We start from the raw sequence: 25,871 nt of genomic DNA on the forward strand, positions 1-25,871 counted from the left end.
GATCCTTAGAGAGATATTCAGTAAATATTTATTGACAATTAGTATTGTCAGTGTATTGACAGTAACATGTATTGATACAGTATGTGTACAAGAACTATTTATTGACTGATTGACTAAGTATATAGCCCTTGGGGAGGGTGAGTTAGTAAGAAAAACACTCTGGGCTGGTACTTATTTGCAAGACTAACTTATTTATTTTGGAGGTGCCTTTTATGTAATGTCTTAGGGATCAAGGATAAGTTCGCAGATTCTAGCAGAAAAAACTTGAACAAACTACTGAGGCCATTCTCTGGGAGGTGACCTTATTTGCTAGAAATGTGCATTCCTTTATATGTACAAGGTGTGATCAAAAGGTATGATGAGTTTAAATTTAAAAAAATTTGTTACAGCAAAAAACACATTGCCATTAACCCCCCTCAAAATACTCCCCCTCACTTCAAATACACTTATCCCATCGTTCTTGCCACTTTCTGAAGCAGCTCTGGAAGTCCTCTTTTGGGAGTGTCTTTACTTTGTCCTCCATCATGAAAATGCTCTGTGTCACACATCACTTCTGGTACGCCAATATCTGTCAAATAAAAACATTATGGTGTGTCCTCATCCACCGTGTTCACCGTATCTGGCACCGTGCAACTTCTGGCTCTTCTCCAAAGTCAAAATGACCATGAAACTTAAATGTTTTGAATTAATTCAGGGCACAGAGGCAGCCATGACAGTACAACTAAAGACACTCACGAAAGAGGACTTCTAGAGCTGCTTCAGAAAGTGGTAAGAACAATGGGATAAGTGTGTTTGAAGTGAGGGGGAGTATTTTGAGGGGGATTAACGACAATGTGGTTTTTACTGTAATTTTTTTTTTTTTTTGTAATTTAAACATTTACCGTGTTGTTTGATAACACCTCGTATTTACAAGCCAGGATGCCAGAGGTCAAATCTCACCTTAGCACAGATGGGCCCTTCATATGTCTCTAATGTTTCCACTGCATCTTCAGTATCACCAAAGAGATACTTTTAGTTGCCTCCCGTATTCTCAGCGTGGACTATCTTGAACCAGTCTTCAGAGGTTTCCGTGCCGTCCCCACCCCCTTCCCACTCCAGGCAGATAACCGTGCCTCCTACTCCTCTGAGAACATGGGAGAAGGCAGAAGTCCTATCCTTATCTTTAAGAACAAACCTACCCACGGATCGCAGCTGTGGGCCTTTCCTCATCCTGTTCCCTTGAATTGGGACAGGCTTCCTTCTCCCCTGGGCTCATCAGTGCTCTCAGCTTCAACTCCACATTCCTGGTGATGGCTGAGTCCTTGATTCCCTCTTGGATGAATTTCCCAGGGCTGGCATAACCAATTACCACCAACTGGGACGCTTAAAACAACAGAAATGTACTCTCTCACAGACCGAGAGGCCAGAAGCCTCACATCAAGGTATCAGCAGGGTTGGTTTCTTCTGGAGGCTCTGAGGGAGAGTTTGTTCCAGGCCTCTCTCCTAGCTTCTGGTGGCGGCTGGAAGTCCCTGGTCTTGTAGACAAATGCTTCATCTCTGCCCTGTCTTCACAGGACCTTCTCTGTGTGTCCTCTTCTGTCTCTTCTAAGGACACTCTCAGTGGATTTGGGGCCCACCCTAATCCAGGAGGACTGCATCTCCATCCTTACTTGTTTACATCTTCAAGACCCTGTTTATAAATGAGATCACATTCTGAGGTTCTGGGTGGACAGCAGTTTGGGCGGGGGCCCTGCACCCATTCCACATCCTCAGCAACATTTCCTGACTTTCCTCTCTGCTCCTCCGTTTCCAAAGCCGCTGGGCTCTCTCTCTCGTAGGCTTTTGCCTGTGCCATCATCTCCATCCAGAACACTGGTTCTCAAACGTGGATGCAGGTTGGAATCACTTGGGGAGTTATGAAAAGAAACATGATGCCCACATCCTACGGAGCTTGATTGATTGGTTGGTCTGGGCACGGAGACCTTCAGAGGTTCCCCCGGGGATTCTGACGTGCAGGGAAGTTTAAGACCGGTTGACCTCGTCTCCCCTGTCTGCCCCACCCCTCCTTCCATCACTTGGTTTACTCCTCCTCATCTGATGTCTCTGTAAAGATGGCCCCTCGAGGAAGAAGCTTGCCCTGGCCCACAGGATTCAGGGGTCCCCTCTTTGTGTTCTGATGACCCAGTTTCCTTGTCAGTCTCTCTTCTGTCAGGGTGGGAACCGGACCAGCAGGGGTTAGCCAGGGCCGCATAGCAACTGTCTCTAAAATATTTGTCGAAAAAAATGGAAACACGTATCTCCAGCCTGCCCGGTGGAGAGAAATGCAGCGATGAGATGGGACGGAGACGTCCATTGGTGCAGATGCCTTGTCCTGTGAGAACCTTCCCACGGGTTTTCTCCCTGCCCTGCAAGGGGGCCTCTCCATTCACCGCGTTTCAGAAAACACCTGAAGCAATTTTCCACCAAGCCATGTCCGCTCAGAGCACAGCATGTAAATTCACTTTGCTCATTTTGCAGGAATTGGGGGTTGGGAATGGGGCGTGGACTAGAAAATGGATTTCTCACATGTTCTTTTAAATCTCTTGATATCAATATGTTTTACTGAGGGATAATTAAGATACAATAAGTGGCACAGGCTGTAAGTCTTCATGCAGTTCACTGGTTTTGGACAAATGTATGTAGCTGTGTAAACACTCAAAATAAGATACACAGCGTTTCCTTCACCCCTGAAAGTTCCTTGTACCTTTTGGCCCTTGCCTCCTCCCCATTCTCTCCCCACACACAGGCCACCACTGTCCTGATTTCTGTCAACATAGATTAGCTTTCCCTGGTCTAGAAGTCCATATAATGGAATTATACAGTATGTACTCTCTTGTGTCTGGCTGATTTTGCTCAGTCCAGTGTCTTTGCGATCCCTCGCTGCTACCACGTGACTCTGTAATTCATTCTTTTTAATTGCAGAACAATATTCGATTGTATGAATATAACAATTGTTTATGTACCATTGATGGACATTTGGGTTGTTTCTGGGGATTGAATTTTATGGATAAGCCTGCTGTGAACAGTCTGCTTCAAGGCCTTTTGTGGAAAGCGTTTTCATTTCTCTTGGGTAAATACCTGGAAATGGAATTGCTGGGTCATAGGGAAAGTGTATGTTTCAGTTTTTGTATTTTCACTCCCTGCAGGAGTGTATGGAAGTCCCACTAGTTCCATGTCCTCACCAGTACTTGGTTTTGGTAGTCTATTTTTTTTTTTTAAACTTTCATTTGTTTTAAGTGTGTTTTTCCAGGACCCATCAGCTCCAAGTCAAGTAGTTGTTTCAAACTAGTTGTGGAAGGTGCAGCTCACAGTGGCCCATGTGGGGATCCAACTGGCAACCTTGCTAAGAGCAACGCGCTCTAACCAACTGAGCTAACTGGTTGCCCCTTGGTAGTCTTTTTAATGGCAACCATTCTAGTGCGTGCTAAATGGTATCTCATTGTGCATAAGAGATTATGCAAATAATAATTTGCATAATTTGCATTTCCCAAATGATTAATGTTGCTGAGACCTGATTGGTGCACTTGTTGGCTATCTGTATGTCTTCTTTGGAGAAGTGTCTGTTCAAAGTTTTTGCCCATTTTCTGTAGGGTTACTCCTGTTTTTATTGTTAATAATGCAGTAGTTTTTCATGTATTCTGGACATGAGTCCTTTGTCTGATATATGAATTATAAACATTTTTCCCAGGCTGTGGCTTGCTTATTAATTTTCTTAATCGTGTCTTATGAACATCAATATTTTATTTTGAGGAAGTCTAACTTACCATTTTCTTTTCTTTCAAGATTAGTACTCTTTGAATTTCCCCAAGAAATCTCTGCCTATCTGAAGGTAGCAAAATTATTCTCTTATGTTTTCTTCTAGAAGCTTTTTATTCTAGCTTTTAGGTTGAGGGGATATACTCCATCTCAGATTACTTTTGGGGTATGGTGTGAGGTAGGGTCAAGGTGCATTGATTTTCACATGGTAATTCCATTGTTTTATGCGCTTTCTTTTCTGAAAGCAAGAGCTTAGAAAACCTAAGACTCTGTTCCTCACCATCTTTCCTTTATTCCTTCACTTCACTCTCCTAGGTCAGCTTGGGAGGTGGGTGGTCATGTTGTACTGTTTATGACAATCCTTAGTGAAACCGGACTGGCATATTGACTGCACTTTGCTTCATAAATCTGAGAGGCTGATCTTGTCCGTCTGCTCCTGCCGGAAGCCAAAATGACCCACGTAATTCTTGTGGGCTTCTTAATGTTCATTCTTTCAATTAAAAAATCTATTTGGAGTACATTATAAACTGCTCTAGGCCCTGGAGACCCAGCAATGAACAGAGCAGTCCCAAGGCTCATGGAGTCACGTTCTAGTTGGGAAAACCCATAGTAAACAGTTGAGCAGAGATCATTTCAAACAGAGCTATGTGTCATGACGAAAATAACAAGGACAATGTGTTGGTAACTGGGGGAGGGGGGGAGCAGCAATCTTAGTCATGCTGATCAGGGTAGACCTCTCTGAGAGATGGTGTGTTAACCAGGACCCGAGTGATGGGTAAGCGTGGCCAAGCTGAAGAATAGAGCAAGTGCAAAGGTCCCGAGGCGGGGATAAGTTTGGGATCTTCAGAGAACAGAAGGCAGCCAGGGACGCTGTGTGGAGTGAACAGGGTTAGGGAGAGGGGCAAAAGGTGAGGTCTGAGAGGAAGCTGGAGACTGGGTTTTATTCTAAGTGAAAGGTAGCTTCTTGGTACTTTGAGTTTTGGTACTTTAGTACTTTGATACTTTTGGTACTTTGAGTTACCTTGAGTTCTAAGGAGGGGACTGACATGATGTGATTTATATTTTAAAACTCATTTAGAATAGTGCTTGGCATATGGTAGATGCTAATACATACTCAAAGACCAGAGGCAGGTAAAAAAGGAGATGAGAAGGACAGAACAGGGAACCAGAATAGGAAAACGAACACTTGTCAATCACCCAGTGTGTGTTAAGCACTTTCTGTATGGCTGTTGAATTATTTCAGTGTCTGTTCCCTCTTATAGATGGGAAAAGTGAAACACAGAGAAGGCAAATAAATTGCCTGTGGTCACACAACTAGTTAGGGACCAAGGCAGCTGTGATATCCACATTCTGCAGGATCCCAGGACACCAAGTTGCAGCTACACCATGAGTGACAGGTTAATTTGGGCTGGAACCCCAAAGGGTGACATCACGTAAACCGGAAACCAGCTCAGCAACCCCCAGAAAGCTGTACGCTCCCTCCTCCCACACAGCAATAGGTTGTCTCCCTTTGGAACCTGTAGCAGGAAATCTTGAGTGAAATTTGGGCATTGGGCAGAGGGCAGGTAGGCCAGGACTTTGTCCGCCCTTATTCTCCAAGGTGGCTTTTAAGCACTACAAAGCCACATTTCAGAAATAGCAGAAACCGCCATAATGGAGAGAAGCAGTATAGAATGGTGGTTATTAGTGTGGGCCTGGGTTCAAATTCTGCTTCTGTCACTTACTAGCTGTTTAGTCCTGGGGAAGTTACTTAACACTCTGTGCCTCAGATTCCTTATCTGTGCAATGGGGATAGTAATAGTGCCTATCTCATCACAATAGAATAACCCCAGTGCCCCTCTTGTGGTGTGTCTCATACTTCCCTGCTTGCAGCCCTCCCCGTAGTGCTGCAAGGCAGACTTTACATACCTCTGGCTGCCACTCTTGTCACTTCCTAGAGACCGCAGCCCAAGCAGCAGTAGGCAGGTGTGGGAGTTTAACAAACACCAATTGTTTCAGGTGAGCTGGCAGCCAGCAGCACGCCCTGCTTCTAAGATGGAACCTAGATGGTCACCTGGCCCATGTGGTGGGTTGGCTGTGTGGTGATTGCAGGAACATTGAGTTTGGGAGAGCCCGAGATTAGGGTGGTTTTTTCGCTGATTGATATGGTTACCTGATCATATGGTTATGCCCTTTACTGGGCTAGTTCTGCAGGGGTGGAGGAGGCAAATCTATCCTTTATTGACGATGTGTGGTGTGCTTCCGCTGTTCCATTAATTAATTCCATCGTCGTCATAGGCTCAGAAGACTCATCTTAAAGATTTCATTCATTCATTCATTCATTCGTTCATTCATTCATTCAGAAATATTTATTGAGCACTGACTTGTGCCAGTGAGTCAGGCATGAAAATCCCGCCCACCCAGAGCTTACATTTTAGCGGGTGAAGATTCAGGAGGGTCAAGTGGTTTGCTACAGTAACATAGCTGGTAAGAGACAGGGCAGAGAGCTGGGGGTTAACCCAGATCCTGCTCTCTGTCCAGGCTGCCTGGGTCCCCCAGTGTCCAGGAAGCTCATCAGTTAAATGGGGATTCGTGGAGCCCTCAGGAAGGGTCTTGTCGTATGGAGATCTGTGGGAATGTTCTGAAGGGGCTGCCTGGAATGGTATAGCAATTCTCTGAACAGGAGAGAGCAATAATAGCTTTTGCTAGGGACCTATGCTGTGTGGATTGGATGAGGTGATAGGCCAGTCTGTCAGGGTAGGTGTTACTGCCCCATTTCCCACAAGGAGGCTGAGGCCATGAAGTCCAGAGCTAGTGGGGGCTCTTATGCACCACAGACCCCTGTGTAAATGTTCACAGGGCCCTCACAGAGGTGAACCCCATGCTCGGAGAATTGGGTTCCTCTGTCCCACTCTCCCACTTCCAGGGAAGACGCACAGAATGGCCAGGGCGGGGCTGAGGTGCCTAATGGGCCTGTCTGCTGGCCCTGCTCGTGGCCCCTCCCAGGCAAGGCCTGAGTCAGCGCCGTATTCTGGGCCAAGCCAGCCAGGCTTACAGCCAAGGACAGGGGCCTGATGAAGAGACAAGATGGTTTATAGCAGCTGGCCAGGGGTGGTCAGTGCTTGAGCCAGAATGAAACCGATGGGAAGACCCTTCTTGTCTGGACTGGCCGGTGACTTTCCCACTGGGTCCTTTTCTGTTGTATTAAAAACGGCCCCCTTTGATAGTGGAATCTGATAGTCTGGGTTCAAATCCCACCTGTCGGCCTGACTGAGCTGTGAGCTCTCAGACGTATCCCTTCTCCTCGGAGAGACTCAGTGCCCTCTACTCCGAAATGGGAATAAATTCTTCCTTGTGGCCTCCTAAAGTTTAGCAATAAAAACAAACGTAACTAACATTCACTGAGCCCTGACAAAGTGCCACACGCTCCCCATACATTAGCTCATTTAATCTGCAAACAGCCCTGTGAGGTTGGAACAACGATCATTCCCATTTTATAGATGAGAAAACAGAGGCACAGAAAGATGAAGAGACTTGCCCAATGTCCCAAAGCTAGGATGTCACCGAGCTGGGCTTTCAACTTGGGCAGTTACATGGCAGCCTCCATACTTTTACACACCACCCTGAATTACCACATCACGTGTGTGTTTTATAGCATAAACAAAAACGTATATGTGGAGTGCCTGGAATTCAAGGCAGTCTCTATGGCAACTGTAATTACTCTTCTGTTATTAGCAGAACCCACCCACTCTGCATAAGCGAACCTCCCTGAGCAGCCTCTCCCGCCTCTCTCCTGAGGCTCTTGGGTAGATGGTAATTCTTGGCCACGCACTCCTATGACTAGGTGAATTGCAGACAGGCAGTCATGTCCCATTTCCAGGCCGACTCAGCCCAACCTGAAGGACCCCGTGCTGGTGTGCATTTCCCTTGTGGAGCCTTTGTCGCTATTCCTCCTCAGACACTGTTGCCAGTGAGAGTAAACACCCAAACTGGTTAAACCAACAGCGCCCTGTTGATTCATTGCTCATAAAACACAGAAGCCCCAAGTCACTTTATGACGTGCCAGAATCCGGGGGCAGGAGGGAAGCCTGGGGAAGTCTCTTGGTGAGGGCCACCTCAGAGCTCAAGCTGGGGCAGAGGCTCTAGACTTCCCCACAGGCGAGACACAGGCCCTCAGGATGGCTTTAAAATGGCGGCCTCTGACTCAGAACACGGCGGGGTATATGGGGGTGAATGGTCTGGAATCTCTGATGGTTGAAAAGCTGAATGGGAGCTGGTGGAGGCTGATGGGGGAGGTGGGGCAGGCCTGGGAGGCCCGGTGGCTTCCTGAGACCCTTCCCATAGGTCCTGGATGGTGTCACCCCAATTAGCAGCCGGAGGTGTGAGAGGTTGCATCAGAGAGAGAGAGGGGGAAGTGGACCCCAGGAGGGTAATTTTGGTTGCCCTTTGCCAGTGCTCAGTTCCTCTTTCAGAGGCTAATTGGGTTCGTTTGTTTTGCCTCTGGGCTCTCTGAGGATGCCAAGGCCTCCCCTGGAGGAGGTCCCCTTGTCCTCAGGTGGCCTCTTAAGTGTGGAACTTGGCTCTCAAACAAATGTGGGTAACAACTCACCTGGAAAGGTTGTTAAAATGCAAATATCCAGCCTCCAGAGAGGAGATTCGAGAGCAGTGGGTCAGAGGTGTTGCCTGGGTGTCTGAATTTTTATTAAGCGCCTCCCCCAACCAGGTGATTTGGCTGTAGGCAGCCTGCGAACCTCACTTTGAGAAATGCGGGCAATCAGGGTCAGGAAACCCGCGTTGTGATTTGGGATCTATCTAGGGCAACGGTGACGAAAGCAGTGATGTGTGTAAACGTGTGGATGTCGTGAGCACATATTTGGTGAAATACAAAAGACAACACTTAGCCAGTGCCTAGCACATGGAAACTGCTCAAGAAACTACAGCTTTTAGTCTGGTTAACCTCGCTGGCCCATATTTATTGAGCCAAACACACTTTTGGTGAATTCTCCCATTTAATCCTTACGCAACCCGTGACATGGGTCTGTTAACAGCCCCATTTTTCAGATGGAAAACTGAGGTTTAGAGCTGGGAAGCCCCATGCAGGGATTGCCTTGTGGGGGACTTGAGTGGCAGCTGGGCAGCAGCTGCCCCTTGGTGAAGCTGAGTTCTGAGCATCTGTGCTTCTGTCTGTAAAATGGCACGAGTCTTGTTTTCCTTGATTATCCACCAGGGCTCTGGTTTAAGGGTTTAGAAAGAGAACAGATGAGAAACCATTTTGATCATGAGCGAGGAAGAAGGCAGCTTTCTGATAGTTAACATAGTAAAGGCTGGTTTCGCGAGTGTTTACCACGTGATGGTGCTGGCTAAGTATCTGTCTTATCTTAGGTATACATTATATAATATATATTTTATACATTATATATATTTTTAATTGTAAATATGCGTAACACAAAATTTATCATTTCCACCATTGTAAAGTGTACAATTCACTGACATTAAGTACATTCCCAGTGTCGTGCAGATACCACTCTCTAGTTCCAGGGCTTTTTCATCACCTCAAAAAGAAACCCCATGCCATTCGCCAGCACTCCCCAGCCCCTGGCAACCACCAGTCTGCTTTCTGTCTCCATGGATTTGCTTATTATGCACATTTCATGTAAATGGGATCATATAATACAGGTGTCTGGCTCCTGCCACTCAGCATCGTGTTTTTAAGGCTCATCCACATTGTAGCATGTGTGAGCGCTTTACTCCGTTACAGCTGAGTCATATTTTTGTATGAGAGACCACATTCATCCACTGACGGACGTCGGCGTTATTGATATTAGATGCTTTACCAAATATATACTGACCTCGTCCGCATGTTCACATGCGGTTATCTCCTGTTTTGCTTGCAGCAGACCCAAGAGAAGAAGCACCGTTAGGATTTTCTTTTCCTGTATAATATCTTTATTATATACTCATTCTCCAAAAGTATTTTGTTTGGGTCCCCAGCTGATGATTATTTTTCTTAAGCGCAATGAAAATATTATTCTACTATGTTTTGCCTTCCATTATTACTATTTTCTCTTTCTTATAGTTGACATACAATAGTATATTAACATCAAATGTACAACATAGTGATTTGACATTGATATTCTTTATGATGTGATCACCACAGTAAATATAATAACCGTCTGCCACTATACAAATTATAATATTATGGACTAATTTCCCTGTGTGGTACATTATATCCCTGTGACTTTTCTTTCTTTCTTTTTTAATGACTGGAGGTTTTTACTTCTTATTCCCCTTCACTTTTTCTCCTCCTACCCTCACTGACAACCTGTTAGGATTTTACAGAGAAGGCATCTGTGACTCACAGAGATGAAGTGACGTGCTCGGGGTCACATAGCAGGGAGGTGACAGAGGCAGGACTTGAAATCATGGCTTTCTGACCCCAGAGCTCAAGCAGCAGTAAACCAGGAATTTTCCTGTGGCTTCTTGGGTCCTGCATTCTCCTGCTGGAATGGCATTCAGATGAAACCTGTGGTGGCCCATTGGAATCACTAAGGATTGTTTAGGGAAAAAAAAAAAAAAAACTATGCTGGGGTCTTCGCCTCAGACCACTGACGTCAGAATCTCTAGAACAGTGGTTCTCAACCAGGGATGATTTTGGCTGCCTCCTCCCTGGGGGACATCCAGCTATGTCTAGAGGCGATTTTAATTGTCCACAGGGAGGGGTGCTACTGGCATCTAGTGGGTAGAGGCCAGAGATGCTGCTAAACATCCAGTGGAGCACAGGACGGCCCCCCAACACAGAATGATCCAGCCCAGATGTCAGTGGTGCCCAGGTTGAGAAACCCTGTTTTAGAATTAGGGCCTGGGGGAGGGGGGCATCAGCATTTTTCAAACTCCCCAGCTGAGGCCCATGTGCAGCCAGAGCTGGGCATTGCTTCTCAAACGTGATAGTACACAAGAGTCACCTGGGCTCCTTGTTAAGCTGCAGATTTGGGTCTAATAAATCTGGGCTGAGGCCCAGCGTTCGGCATTTCTAACCAGTTACCAGTGCTGCTGACACTCCCGCCCGCTCTTTGAGTAGCAAGAGAAAAGCTTACAGGAAGCTAAACTGGGCTCATGTTGTTCTCTTGAAATTTTCATGAAAAAAGATAGTTTTCCTTCAAGTAAGAAGGGGTGGGAAATGCAAATTTGGCACAGAGAGAATCAGTTGGTTGCTTAAAACTGTGAGGCTTTGAAGGGAGCAGCAGTGAGGTTGCTTTAGGAAATAGACAAATCGTGTTCACAGCAAGGCTGTGATTCACAGAGCAGCCGGCCCGGCCAGCCTCCCACCTAGTGCTGAGAGCTCATGGCTGCATCCAGTCCCCAGCCTGGCTGGCCGTGAGCCCTTGGCCAGCTTGTCCAGTAGCGATGACTCAGGCTTTCCACCTGCAGAATGGGACGGATGGCTCTTACCGGCTCCCCACCCATCCCTGGGGCCACAAGCCCCCAGCTGCCCCCCCAAACTCAATCAAAGGCAGAGCTTAAAAGCTGGGACCTGCTTTTCCAGGCAATGGGGCTGCTATTTTTACTGCTAATAAACCTCCATTTGTAGGAGCTCACTCACTCAGGAAGTCATACAGAACTCCTATATTGAAAGAAAAGATTAATAACTGAGCCCATGTGGGAGAAATTAGCTTCTGTGGACAGGCCTTTTTAATATATACTCTTCACTGGCAGCCCCCCTGGAAGAGTGCTGGCTGGCTGGTCCCTGGGAACAGAGAGCCTGGGCTGAGCGAGGATGGGAGACTGTTGGGGTCACTATGAATCACTGGGCTGCATTTTCAAAGTGAAGTGTCTGGGAGCGTCTGGACGGTCCCCAACCAACTCTTTAAATGTTGCCAAGTGCCTGGTTGCTCCTGAAGGAGTGGGTTTCAATGTGGCTCTGGGGGAGATGGAGGGGACTACTTGCCACCTGGAGGCCCAGGTCAGCCAGGAGGGAAGGGCTGGGTTTGGGCCTCAGGCCTCACACGGCTGCTGCCCCAGCTCCTGGGTGGGGAGGTCCGCAGTCCCCTGGCACAGGAAGGGCTGGCCCTCTGCCCAGTTCTCGGGCTCTGGGAGGAACGCCAGGAGCTCAGGCTGACTCACTGAAGGGAGGGCCGGCCTCCTTGGCCCACGCTGCCAGGGCAAGGCCTGAGCAGATGAGTCGGTCATGCTGGCTGGGGCCCGTTTCTCACCCTGCCCGGGGAAGGTGATGGGAGAGGGTCTCTAGTCTTTCCTGTGGGAAAGAATCAGTGGCTAAGGGATGGGGCTCCGGAGCTGAACGAACCAGCTTTTTTTCACATTGAAGCCTCGCCACATCCCCTTGGCCACAGGGTGACCTTGACTTCTCTTACCTTTAATTTTTCTCCCCAGTCAAATGTGAATAATTTTACTACTTCCTTCCTCAGAAGGTTTCTCTGAGCGTTTAAGCATATCATTGCAGTTAAGCGCTCAGCGTAGACCTGCCTATTCTTCCATCTTTCGTTATTGTCGTTACAGATGAGGAGATAGATAGATAGATAAATAGATAGATAGATATGTGTGTCAAGATATATTAAGACATCCATATTTGCCCGCGTCCATCTGTCCATCCCACACACCTCCTACTAAGTTCTAGGCCCTGTCCTTAGCCGTGGATTTACAGCAGCACCAAGCAGAGCCCCTCCTTCCTGGGGCTTACATTCTAGTTGGGGGAAAAGAAAGACCTAAACCAATAAAGCTGCATGCAGTACACCTGAAAATAGAAAGTTCTTTGGAGAAAAACAAAGCAGGGTAAAACAGGGTAAAGGAACGAGAGGGGGAAAGAGAAAGACAGGCAGATGGACAGGGATTGGGTACCACTGTTTTAACGGCCAGGGGGGATGGTAGGAGGGCAGAGGTAAGAAGCCTGTCTGAGGAGGTGACATCTGAGTAGAAACTACAAGAAGTGAGGAAGGGAGCCATGCAGGTAATCAGGGAAGAACCTTCCAGAGAGAGGGACTTGAGAGTGCCAAGGCTCAAAGATAAGAGTGTGCTGAGTGTGTTTGAGAGACAGCAAGAATGTTCTAGAAATATGGCTGGAGTGGCGTGAGCAAGGGGGAGTTCTAGGAAATGAGGTCAGAGGTGGTGGGGGCAGATCCCGGAGGTCTGGAAGACCGTGTCCAGAATGGGCGAATGGATTCCAAAGCAAATGCGTCCAAACCCTTGAACCAGGTCCTAAAGTTTAGCATGCACGAGCCCTTCAAGGGTTTGCTGACATCAAATGCAGAAGGAGAGTATACTGTAGCAAAGGAAGTCTCTTACTGCAAAGTTGGTTGGCCCTCCTTTTATAAAAAACAAAACACCCAATTCTCATTCGCCTCTCCTTTCTACAAGGGGGACAGGCACCTGTCCCTTGTTTAATGAAAATGAAATGTGTTGTTAGAAGCAAATTCGTATGCAAGTGACTCGGGGCACTTTTACAAGCACATAACGTTTGCAGAGTCCGGTTGTCTGCCGTGAGGGTTCCACATTTTGCAATCATAACAGATGACAAAGGTGGGCGGAAGGTGTCATATTTCATCACCGTGAAATCAGAAAGGCTCTTTCGAGCGTCCTTACAGTGACTTCTTGTCCTCTTGCCCACAGCCCAACGATCTGCCCACGAGCTACCCATGGTGGAGAGACAAGATGTTGACAGCTGCCTGGTCTACGGGGGCCAGCAGATGATTCTCACGGGACAGAACTTCACGGCCGAGTCCAAAGTCGTGTTCACAGAGAAGACCACAGGTCAGAGGCCCTCGGAGCTCTTTGGTGTTCCACTGGTGCCATACGAAAGCCCCCATCTTTTTGTTCCCAGCAGCATTGATTTTGGGGTCGATCCCATTGTGTGGAGTGTCCTATTCTGCCCTTTGTCCACACCATGACAAGTTTCCCAGGTCTCCAGTGATTCTGATGCCAACACAGCTCACCATTCTGGGAATGTGCCATGCTGTGTTTAAACTGGTGCTGGGTTGCTCCGTCGGATGATAAGGCTGGCCCTACCCCCACCACTTTTTATATTATTTTTTTACGCGGAGAGAGGCAAACTTTTTCAACTTTTTACTGTTACCAAGAAGAGAGCCAAACAGAATGGTGATTAAGCGTGCCTGCTCTGGGCCTAGATATCCTGGGCTCACATCTGGCTCTGCTACTTGCTTGCTCTATGATCTTAGGCAAATTACCTAACTTTTCTATGCTTCAATTTCCTTGTGTACAGAATGTCGATAAGAGGGTTGTCACAAGGTTCAGTGAATTGCTAGATGTCAAATAATTATAATAGCACCAGGTACATTGTAAGCCAATAAACACTGGCTACTTCTATTTTTGTTATAAATAGTGTTATGATTAATCTTCTCATACGTTTAGGATTAATTAATTAATCTTTTACACATGAATCTCTATGTGTGTCTTTTTCCCTTAGAGTTTAGTCCTAGGAGTGGAATATTGGATGGTCATTTTGAGGGTTTTAAATACAGATTGCTAAATCACCTGAATTACTCTACAAAGTGAAACTTCCACCAATACTATGTAATGGTTTCACCCCTTCCCAGAAGTGCCATTTTCTTTAAATGAAAAAGATATGCTGAATCGGTACTTCTTTTTACCTTGTACTCCTTTGCTCTGAGAGGTTTAATGTTTTTGTTTATAGGCCATGTGTATTCTTTCATTCATTGTTAGTAATGTGTTTTGCCCATGAGGATGTGGTAAAGAGAAAACGATCAGAAGTAAGAAAAATATTAGGTTATGTAATCATTTGATAGTTGTGGATGCTAGACCTAGTTTTTGTTTGGTTTTCGTGTTTTTTTTTTTTTTTCTAATGGACTTGATTTCAGTAGGTTAATTCAAAGGGTTTTGATGTTTGTCTCTGTTGATTGCCCTTCGGATGATCCTGAGAATATAATAGGCAGGTTGTCCAGTTGTAGGAGTTGTGCACTGCACAAGGGTCTCCTGTGGGGGCTGCCATTCAAACTGGATACATCATCGATCTGTGTATTACTAAGACACCTGCTGACAGGTGGAAGCAGAATGTCTGGGGGAGGGGATGCTTCTTCCCAATTCACACAAAGCCTCCTCTTGGGGTAGGTCCTGTGACCAGGATGTGAGAACTGCTTTATCACACTTTGAAAGCACGATAGAAGGCAGAATTCTAAAAAGGTATTAAGTAAGCCTGTGGCAATGGGGGCTGGAGGTGGATACATGGGTTGGGGAGTGGTTTAGAGGCATGTGGTCGGTCACAGTGGTGTAATGAGGGGTTAGGAACACAGACATTTAAATAGATCCATTGCATTGTATCATATGGTTGTCCAGTACTTTATTTAACAATTCCCCTTTTATTGGGCATTAGGCTGCTTCCAACTCTGTGCTATTACAAGTAACTCAGTGATGAACAACTTGTACATTCGTTTTGTCTGCTAGGTAGGAGCTCATAGTCTTGGGCCAGTCTGCTTGTGTTCAAAACCCAACTCTGCTACGTCCTAGCTGTGTGACCTTGGGCAAGTTATCTTCTCTGGGCAACGATTTCCTCATCTGTATAATGAGGTTGACCGTCCTACCTCATAGGGTGGTCATGAGATTAAGAGCTCATACATGTTAAGTACTTCTGAAATACTTGGGATATAGTAAGTGCTCAACACATGTTCACTAGTGCTATTTATTTTTTCCTGTATGTGGTGTACTGGATTCAAGGGAGCATGCATGTTTTTTAAGCCTCTCGGGGAAGGCGTATTTCTCAGGTGGTGGAACAATGTAAAATACTCTCTACAGGCAGAAGTTGTGAGGCTCTGGTGAGTCAGAGAGCAAACCAACCTAGCTGAAGTAGAGAATGTTTAACACTGGGAAACGCGGTGATGAGCAGGAGGTGGCCGGAACAGAGAGGTCTTCCACTGCCAGGTAGAGACATAGCTTTGGCTTGGTCACACCTGGGTACAGTACTAGGGAGTCATGATGGGTTCTTGAGCAGGAGAGTGGCATGAAATGGAAGTGACCAAGGAAGTTTTGGCCTCTCCAGTTTTGAGGCATCTCCTGTACCAGGAAACCATCCTGCTGGCCTTCTGCTGACTTTCACAAGTGTATGGCTTCAAATACCTTATTAGCAGAGGGAAAATGCTAATAATATACAGATGTCTTGTTACCCATGTAGTTAGGAGCCAGTCTGCTTTCAGTTGTCCAGGGAGCTCACATTCTCTGAAGTGAATCAAGGGTATCCATTAAGCTTTTGCTGAATGAATGAAGGAAGGAAGGAAGGAATAAATGGCATTTACTTTCTAGCTTTCCTTCTCTTGGTTTTGGAAGAAATCCCTCAGTTTGCCTCTTAACAGGAGCAAAACTCAGAGCCTGTTTCAACTTGGAAAAGTTGCGTGTTGATGAGGAGAATAGTCATAATAGCTCCCTGTGATTGAACCAGTCTGTGGGTGGGCCCTTTGCCTGCCACTTTCTGCCTATCGTCTCCTCTAACCTGGTGCTCATGGGAGGCAGACGGCTAAGGTTAGAGAAGTCAGGGACGCACATGAGATCATGTCCAGCATCTCTCTGTTGTTCACCTTTCCTAGGCCTCAATTTACATCTCCGTCAAATGCGATAGTAACTGTCCTTCCATCCTGGAGTTAAACGCATAAATGAGCACTGTGTGCTCAGTGCATAGGGAGTACTCACTGAATGTCTGTTAACTACTTTTATGTTCTTTCCAGCACTATCATAGCTCAGGCCATACACATCATTCATTTGAGAGATCCTGCCCCCAGGGCTGGCCTGCGCTGGGCGAGCTTTGGGGAGGCTGCTTGCTCGGGCGTTGCAGGCACAGGCTCTGCAGTCAGATGGCCTGGGTTCAAATCCATGATCTGCATTGAGCAGCTTTGTTATCCTGGATAAGTCCCGTCACCTCTCTGAGCCACCATTTCCTCTTTTGTAAAGTGGAGATGATTTATTTCTCTTCAGAGATGAGAAGATTAAATGAGATCATACAGATTAGGCTCTTTGCAAAGAGCTTAGTGCACTATAGGTGCTCATTACATGTTAGCTTCTATTATTATTATTATATTTAGTCTGTGGACGGACAAAGAGGAGTAAGATTTTGTCTCATGGAACCAAGAGACATTGAAAAACAGTAATAAGTAATAATAATAAACTATGTGCCAGGCCTTGTCCTAAGCACTTTATATGTATTAACTAATCTGATTCCTCATGACAGCCCTACAAGATAGATACTGTTCTCCCAATTTTACTAATGAGAAATTGAGCACAGAGAGGTTAAGTAACTTAGTGAAGGTCACACAGCTGAGTAAATTGCAGTGCTGAGTTTGATCCCAGGCAGCCTGACTCTGATAAAGCTTAGAACCAGGTTAATTGACTGAAGACCTTTCAGCTACTCTGAGCCACTGACTTGAATCATTTTGTAGTGAGATAGAGCCTTGAATTCTGCAGTGGGTCACTGGGGTCAACAGGATGCAGTTCGAGCCCTTGCTTGTCTAACTAAAGAATCCCGGGTAAGTGGTTCCTGGATTGGTGCCAGCAGAAAAGCAAGGGTATCTGAGATGCCTCTGAACCCCGCAGAGAAGTGGCAGCCCCCTCCCCCAGTATGATGCTTGGCTTCCTCTGGCTCTGACAGATAGGGGGCTTGCTTTGCCTTTGCAGGGAGCTGGTCCTGCTCTTTTGACCCCAAGAACTTGTCTCTCAGCCCAGGGCCTCCTTCTGCAGGGGGAATCCCTGTTGCTCAACTTCTTTTTTCCAAAACGCATCCCCGTTCCCGTTTCCATGGACAGCTTGGCCAGCCAGGGCGCTGCGGGGCGGGGTGGAGTGGAACAGCTGAAGTTTTCCAAGGACGGGGAACCCCAGCTGGTTCTCACATTAAGGAAAGGTGACAGCCTCCTGGGCTAATCTTAGCCCCCACGTTGGGTCATCGGCACCACCAGCTCCAACGTTCTTTTTATAGCCATCGACCAAAATGGAATTGGCGGTTTCCACTCCAGCAGGATGACAAATTGGAGAACGGTGGAAAAACAGTAGGAGAGGGGCAGCATGGTGTTTCTTAAGTTAGAAAAGCTTGGTGTTTTGGAAAATGGCCTCTTATTTATAGCAGCAATAATAATAATGATTATTATTTGTATTACTATTTTTAATTATTTTCATGACTTCCAAGAGCCTATACGATCTGGCCCTCGCCCATCTCTCTGCTTTCAGCTTTTTCAACTCTCCCCTTCCCTTGCTCACTTGGCTATAGCTACATGGGCTCCATTTTGTCCTCAAACACCCCACACTCATTTCTGTCTCAGGACCTTCGCTTTTGCTCTGTTTTCTTAGAATATTCTCCCATTTCTTTATGATGCTGCATTCTCCTATTCTTCAAGTCTCAGCCCTCTTTTACCATCCGCTCTGAAGTCATTCATCCGTCCCTACAACCCTGTCAGCTCCTGCCCCATTGTCCGGCTGTGTTTTCTTGGTGGCACTTAGCACTACTAAAACGCTCTTGTCTATTCCTTTACTCATTTATTACCTGGTCTCCCACACTAGACTCTTCGTTCCTTGAGGTGTTTGCTTGGTGTTTGCTACTGTATCTGCAGCATCTAGAACAGTCTCTGGCACATAGTAGGTGCTCACACACGTTGCTGAATGAAAGAATGCGTCATCTCCTTTAATCGTCACACTGGCTCCTAGCGGTGGGCAGCATTACCTCCATTTTACAGATGAGGCAACTGAGGCTCAGAGAGGTCAAGTCTTGGGCCCCAAATCAGCCCACAGCTGGTGCCAGAGCTGGAATCCCAAACAGCATTTATTATCATCCCTCTGAGTAATCACTTTAGTCATGTCCAAAGGGACACAGAGAAACCAAACAGAACGATCAGGGTATTTCCTATTTACCATTTTCAGTGATGGCTGACAAGCCTTTATATATTCTCTGAAATTTAAAAAATGTGTAACCTTTCAGGCAAAGTTCACGCCGGGCAGTCCAGGCTGTTCCTGACTTCAGCTGGTCACCCTGGCCCCCGGCCACCCAGGCCCCAGGCGGAGTCGGGGGTCCCGGCAAAACATTGCAAAACAGGAAAAAATCTAAGGACACAAAAATAAAAGTGATGTGGCAGCGGAAATGGGGTTGCCATGGCTTTGAGAGACTCCCCAAGCCTGGGTGGGATCCAATGTTTTGGAAGCCTCCTCCACATGACACAGGGTTTTGGAATTTTTCAGCTGGTAAATCTTTCTTAATTCAGGCCCCCGGCCCCAGCCAAGCAGCCTCTGGCTGTCTGTGCAGCGGGGGTGTAGGTTGGAAACTTGCCTGCATTGGATTACTCAACTTTAAACCTTAAATTGTTTGAAGAGAATTTGTGTTTTGTTTTGTTGGACGGTTTTCTTGGAACAGTCTGGTGGCAGAGGCTCCCATCACCTGTCGAGAGGGCAAATTGATTTTTTAGTGAGGAGGCGTGGGTGGTGGAATTCCCTCTTTCCCACTGAGTCATATATCCTAATATGTGTCATTTTATTACGTGGAGGTTCCCAAAGGTAGTATTTTGAGCTTCGTTTCATAAATAAAAATGCATTTGCTTAAAATAAAAAAAAAATTTTTTTTTGCTTTGCTAAATTAAGTATTTTTCCATGAATTAGTATCCTGGAAAAGTTGGAACCATCTTAGAAAAGGTATCCCTTCCTTCCACCTGTTTGTTTCTGTGGGTTTGGGTTTGCTGTTTTCTGAAACAATAGACTTGGGATGGGAGCCCCTCTAGGTTATGCTTCCCCTCTGGGAAAGGGCAGACCCAGGCATGGCTGGGGCATGACTAAGGCTCTGGAGACCTTTGCCCTCAGTGACTCATCCACCATGTCATCGGTCCCCTGGGCTGGAGCCTACCACTTACATACAGCTGGCTGGGACACAAAGCTTTCCTCCAAAGATGGAAGCCAGATCGCCACTCTGAAGCCCCCTGACCCCCGGGGGACAGAGAAAATGGTCTCTTATTCAGAAAGCTGACTATCCGCCCCAACTTTAGTCCTCCTGCATGTAAGAACAGAGTTCTGAGTGAAAGAATCCTATAGTTTATTCTATTTGGACACCTTTGAAAGAGGATACAAAGAAATCAGTTTTCGAATCCACTTGGGTCCTATCATTTCCACCATCAGAAATTCTTCTGGGTGCCAACAGGCCATTGTGTAATTTGCAATTAGCAGGCCGTCACTCTCCGCCCCCCCTGCCCCCGCCGAAAATCATATCTTTTATGAATTAACTGACACCTTTTCCTATTATTTGACTGTATTTTGGGGTTGTATACCTTTTTCTAAAGATTGTGTATATTTAACTTGTAAGCAGGCTGGCTTTGGGGTCATCCAGCAGACTTGGCTTGAAGCCTGGATTGGCCTCATGTTATGTGCTTTGAGACTCATGCTCCCCTAAAATGATGTTGGGAGCGTTGCAGCAATAAAAGAAGATCAAGGATCTGAAAGTATCAAGCACATAGTAGGCACTCAAAAAATGTCCGCTGACTTTCCTTGTGCGCCCTGGGAGCTCAGTTTACTTAACACAGTGTCAGGAAGCAGGGCTGTGTTGGGCTCTGTTGGTCTCTTGTTGGGGATACAAGAGTCCTTCCTGACACAGTTGAGTTTCTCCCCTCCTCTTACCCCAAGCTGTCAGACTCCAGCTATCATGGTCAGAGCTGGAGGGACCTGAACTAATGACCCTCTCCCTGCCCCCATTTTACAGATGGGGAAACCAGCTCACATAGTAAGGTTGACAGACTTTCTTGAGGTGACAGAACTCGTCAGTGGAAGGCTGCTCAGAACCCCCATTTCCTGGTTTCTAGAGTGGTTGGCTGTCCGAAGCTGGTGTGGGTGACCCCTGGGGTAGGGTGAAAGGTGAGCCGACATCTGGCCTCTATGACATGACCAAGCGATGCTCTTTTAGCCTCACTCTGCTCACTCAATGCCAGGGCTTCCATCATCACTCCCAGGTATGTACTGAACACCTGTGTCCAGGTGCTGTGCCGGGCACTGGGGACACGTGATAGATGAGGTCCCTGCCCTCAGGAAGTGGACGGTCACTTTGAGATGGGGAAAGTGTTGTGAAGACAATGAAACCAGGTCATAGGCCCAAGAGCAAAGGGTCTGGAAAATATAAGATGCTCACTTAAATTCACATGTTAAACAATATATTTCTTTAGGAGGAGTATATCCTACGCCATGGCACAGAGTTTGGGACAAACTTATAGTAAAAAAATATTCATTGTTTTCTGAAACTCAAATTTAAGTCGATATCCTGTGTTTTTATTTGTTAAATCTGGCAAGTCTGTAGAGAATGGTTAGGGAGGTTTCCCTGAGGAGAAACCTCATTGAGAAGAGCCTTAATGGTGGGAAAGAGGGAGCTGCGTGGACTGCAGGAAGAGTGTCCCAGTATCACGGCCCCAGCGTAGGTTGTTAGCTTAGGGCGTCTGAGGAACTGAAAGCAAGCCCAGGCAGCTGGTGCAGTGTGAGAGCAAGGGGCAGTGTGACACCAGCCCACCCTGGAGAGGTCTCTGGGGAGGGGATCGGATCATGCTGGGTCCTGTAGGCATGGCGAGGAACTTGGATTTTATTCCAAAAGCAATAAGTAGCTGATAGAGGCTTTTAAGCAAGGGGATGACATGATCTGATTTATGTTTTAAAGGTTATTCTTGCAATCTGGATGAAGAATGGACTCTGGGGAGTGGGGAGACAAGTGGAAGTGGGGAAGTGAGTGAAGAGCAGCCCCTGCAGTTGTCCAGATGGGGGGGCGGGGCGGGGGTGAGCCTATGGAGGAAGTGCTTGGGCAGGAGGAGAAAAAGGATGTGTCAGAGATCAAGAACCTCTCCGGATCACACTAAACACATTTGGGCAGTTGTGCCATTCAGAAGGGTGAAATCCTAAGGGGACATTCGTGATCCCCCCATCTGCTCGGCTCATTAAGCCCTCGTATCCAGAGTGTACACGTTTTTCTGCTAACCAGCGGTCATAAAGCACCGACTGCAATGACTTCAACCATCTTGATTTAGCTGATTTTGAAAAGCAGAGCCAGGGCTGGGACACATCACGCACGGTTTCCTAACCCAAACTGACATTTTGATCTCCTCCTGTTGCCTGGAGCCTAGTGGCATGCTTTGTGGCCCAAGTGAGGACGGATCCACTCCCTTCCTCCTCAACGCTCGCTCAGGCCTCCTGCGAGTGCTGAAGAGCCCACAGCTCATAGAGGCCAACTGCTAAGACTCCAGACCCGACGCCAACCCTTGTGCTTCCTGACATTTTGCTCTGACGTGGGGCTCTAGAGCTGCCAGCAAAGAGAAACCATTAAGCCAGCTGAAGCAGCAGGGCCATCCTTCTGCAAATGCACTGTTCTTCTGGCAGGGCAGCCAAGTGAAAACGAACGCTGCGTTGTCAATCAAGCCAGGCATGCCTCACATCGTGTTTTTTTTTCTTTTTCTTTTTTCCTTCTTTTTTCCTTGCTGAATCCCGCTAAGTCTTCTCTAGCTCCAACCTCTTTGCCCAAAGAAATTGGCTCTTTTCTCTTCTCCTCTGAGTAAGACTTGGAAGGGCCTTTTTTGTGCTGGCTGCCAGTCCCTGTTAATTTAGGACGGGGGAAGTTTGCCTGAACATTTGCTCAGGAGACCGAAGTCCTTTATTTCATCTGCGCCCAGAGCAGTAGACGCGCACTTGATCTTCTTGGGCCTCTTCTGTTCAGGGCAGGATTTCCCAGAGGCTCAGACCTGGGTGTGGGATGGGAGGTGGGTTCCTTGTCTGCACCTGTATTCCAGGCTCCTTCCGCATCAGTCAGTTCCCAAAAGGATTCTTTTATCAGGGTCTGGCAAATTCTCTTTGTGGGATCTTTTAGCTGGAGACACCAGTAGTCAGACATTTCCAGAGCTCTGGCTATGGGCCAAGCCCTGGGGAATCTTGAGGTCAGTTTGTTCATTTATTCTGCCAGTGTTTACTGAGCACCTAATATGTGCCAGACCTGTACGGTGCTGGGGATAAAGCAGAGAGCAAGACAGATGTGTGGTCCTGCTCTCAGGGAGCTCACAGCCGAGTAGGGGAGACAGAAAGAAAACCAGGAAGATAACGTGATGTCAGAGAGTGGAAGGTAGAAGCAGAAAATGACAGAAGATGGGGGACAGGTCAAGGGGCACCTCTCTGAACTGGACCTGAAGGATGGGAAGGAACTGGTACTGCCAAAGTCTGGAGAAGAGCAAGCATGGTTGTTGGAGGGCCAGAGAAGGTCAGTGTGGCCAGAGCCAAGTCGGGGGAGGCAAGCTGAAGAACAAGGCAGGGCCCCTTCCAGTCGAAATGAGGAACCTGGAGCCCATGTGTCTTTTGAGCTCCCGTGGGATGTCGGGCCCTGCCTCCTCGTCTGGAGGAAGGCCTGTGTGGCTGGTACCGTGGCCCCAACAGCCTGTACAGGGCCTGCTGCACAGTAAGAGCTTAATCAGTGCCTATGGCCCATGCCGGGCCTCTGTCTGAGCCTGTGGCCCCAGAGGGCTCCTGGGAGACAGGCACGTCAGCAGGCAGTTGCAACATACTGTTTTCATAAGAGAAGAACTTTATTTTAAAAAACACGAAAAAATGCACCCAAATGAAAATTGCCCACAATTCTACCGTGTTTCTTAAATCATGTGAAGAAGACGTGAGGGCCTCACCTCATCCATCCAGTCCCAGCTGTAGGGGTCTAACCACATGGGTAGCCTCGGGGCACAGGTTCCCTAAGTTTAAGCAGACATATTTATAGACTCACGAAGTTGCATCATGTTGCACGTACTAGTCGGCAACACTTAAAAATTCGGCTTCTTAATATAATAGGGACATGTTTCCAGGTCAGAAAATATGATTGCTCTTATCCTAAGGGCTGCCTGGTGTTCCGGTACCTAATATTACATACCAAGTGTGGATGGCACATAATTAACTCAACCTGCCCATTTTATTCTTTTGTAGTGAGAGACATTCTGCAATAAAATGAATCGCAAAACGGTGATACCCACCAGCACACTTGGGTCAGATGGCCAGCCGATTCTTTCTCCCTTAGAGATGGGCCCATTAGAGACACCAAATTCCAAAATAATAACAGTGAGACCAGCATTCACTATGGGCTGGGTATTTTGCTAAGCCCGTTACATATAATCTCTAGTTGAATTCTTGCCAAACTCTTTGAAGTCAGGCAAGTAACTTTCTTATTTTGCCGACGAGGAGACGGAGGCACAGATAGGTTAAGCTGTCACTCAAAGACCACACAGCTAGGAAATGGTGATAACAGAATTCGAACCCAGACCAAGTTACCTTAGGCTGAGAGAGCCCTGCCAGCATTTACTGTGAATTCCGTTGCCTCCTTGGAGCTCAGTTCAGAGGATGGGATTCGTGTGTTCTGCTGGTGGAATCCCGGGGCTTGTGTGCTCCGCATGTCAGGTGGGGGATGGGGGAGGAGCCCAGGAAAATGGCCTTGAGGTATTTTGCAAACCACACATTTCCCTTAGAGACCAGTCCCCCTGAGTGCTACATAAAACCAAGGACAGACATGTCGGCTTTCACTTCCTGTTGGGGACTTGTTTGCTCAGAACTGAGTACAGACCCTTCATGAGATACACAGCCCGTATGGATTTGTGAAATTGCTTTTGGGGCTCGAATGCCTAAGGGTGCAAAAGGAAGAAGATAGGGCCATGGCTTTGGCTCATGGTTTAGGTTTTGCTTTCTCATTCCTGTGCTCTCTCTCTCCCTCTCTCTCTCTTCTCTCCATGATAATCACAAAACCCATTTTTGAAAGGAAAGAAAGTCAGGCACCGTGCTACCCATCTCCCATAACAGACATTGCTTGTAGTTTTGTACATTCCCTCCAGCCCATGCCCACAGGCAAAAGTATTTATAATTGCAAGAATGTGTACTACGTTCTGATTAAAAAAGGCTTGGGGTTTTATTCCATTTTTTTTAATACATTCTAAAAAAAAAAAAAGATAAAGAGGACAATAATTAAATAACCTGTTGCCACTCGCCATAATAATAATAATGTGTGCCAAGGTCTGTTGAACATTTATTCTCCGCTAGCTGTCTGTTATCTTGGAACGACCCCCAGGAGGTACAGGTACTATAATGTTCCCTATATTTTGGATGAGGCAAGGAGGGGTGACGTATATTATTCAAGCTCACATAGCTAATTGGGGGAAAAACAGGAATTTGAAGTCAGGTCTGTCTGCTCCAGAATTTGGGGTACACAGGAATAAAATGTTGAGTGCTGAGGTGACACAGAGAGGAAGTCAGTTCTGGCCGCAGAACATGTCTGAGAAGGCTCGGGGTTACAGCAAAACTGAAGAGAACCCTGGAGTAAGCAGGAATTTCTGTCTAACCCCACTGGCTTCTTTTTGACCTGACATCTGGAGCTCTGGGAGCCAGGCTGCGTGGAAACCACCAGGGCCGCGGGATTGGTGGCGGGCTGCCTTACCGCAAAGGGCATTCCTAGGAAGTGCTGCTGTAAGGTCCTGTTTGCTCTGGCTGGAGCCCAGAGTAGAGGGTCAGGAGGAAGGAGGGTTTTCAGTGAGTGACAGTATAGTGGCGTCCCTCTGCAGCCAGGCTGGGAGGCCCCTGTGGACACACCTAGGCCCTCAAAGGAGACTGGGCTATATGGTGGCTCAGGGTGCTTCTCCGAGGCCTTCTGGGCACATGGCTCTGATTCTGAAGAAAAGAAAAGGTCAAGTCCTGGGAGCAAGGTGCCTATGGCCCAGGAAGAAGAAACTCGAATTGTTTCTCCATTCTGACAGATGGCCAGGGTCCTGGGTTTGGGAGGGGGTGTGCAGCAGAGTGAGACACTGACGGAGATAATATTGGGTCAGATGTCTGGCAATCATGAGAAAAACATCAGGCATGTCCCTGTGAAAGGGCAGTCTGCAGAAACCTGACTGGTTCTCCTCTTATGAGAGGCTGGACCTATCTTTTTCTCTCAAAGGCCCACTGAGGCAGGGCCTGGAAAGTAAATGAGAGATGTGGGGATCAGGGCAAGGGTGACATGGGAGAGCACGGCAGTGTCCGAAGAGGCTGCCATGCTGAGGTTCCTATAGAGGGGTGCCCGGAATTGTCAGAGTGTCTGAAATTGTTTTTTTTTTTTTAAGAGCAAAATCTACATTTTTAGGTGAAATCTTATCTTG

General features: G+C 47.0%; 1 protein-coding gene across 3 annotated transcripts in view; it reads left to right on the forward strand.

Annotated features, from left to right (window-relative positions):
• Window positions 1–25,871, forward strand: part of NFATC2 (nuclear factor of activated T cells 2) — a gene marked incomplete at its 5' end in the record, with an annotated part of 148,954 nt that overhangs the window by 75,481 nt on the left and 47,602 nt on the right. For all 3 annotated transcript variants that reach the window (XM_081033651.1, XM_081033650.1, XM_081033649.1), the window contains one exon: window positions 13,375–13,515. In XM_081033651.1, the coding sequence (XP_080889777.1) occupies window positions 13,375–13,515 (141 nt within the window). The remainder of the gene's footprint in view (window positions 1–13,374; window positions 13,516–25,871) is intronic.

This window comes from Rhinolophus hipposideros (genome assembly GCF_964194185.1).
Source record: "Rhinolophus hipposideros genome assembly, chromosome: 22".
Classification (NCBI taxonomy): Eukaryota; Metazoa; Chordata; class Mammalia; order Chiroptera; family Rhinolophidae; genus Rhinolophus; species Rhinolophus hipposideros.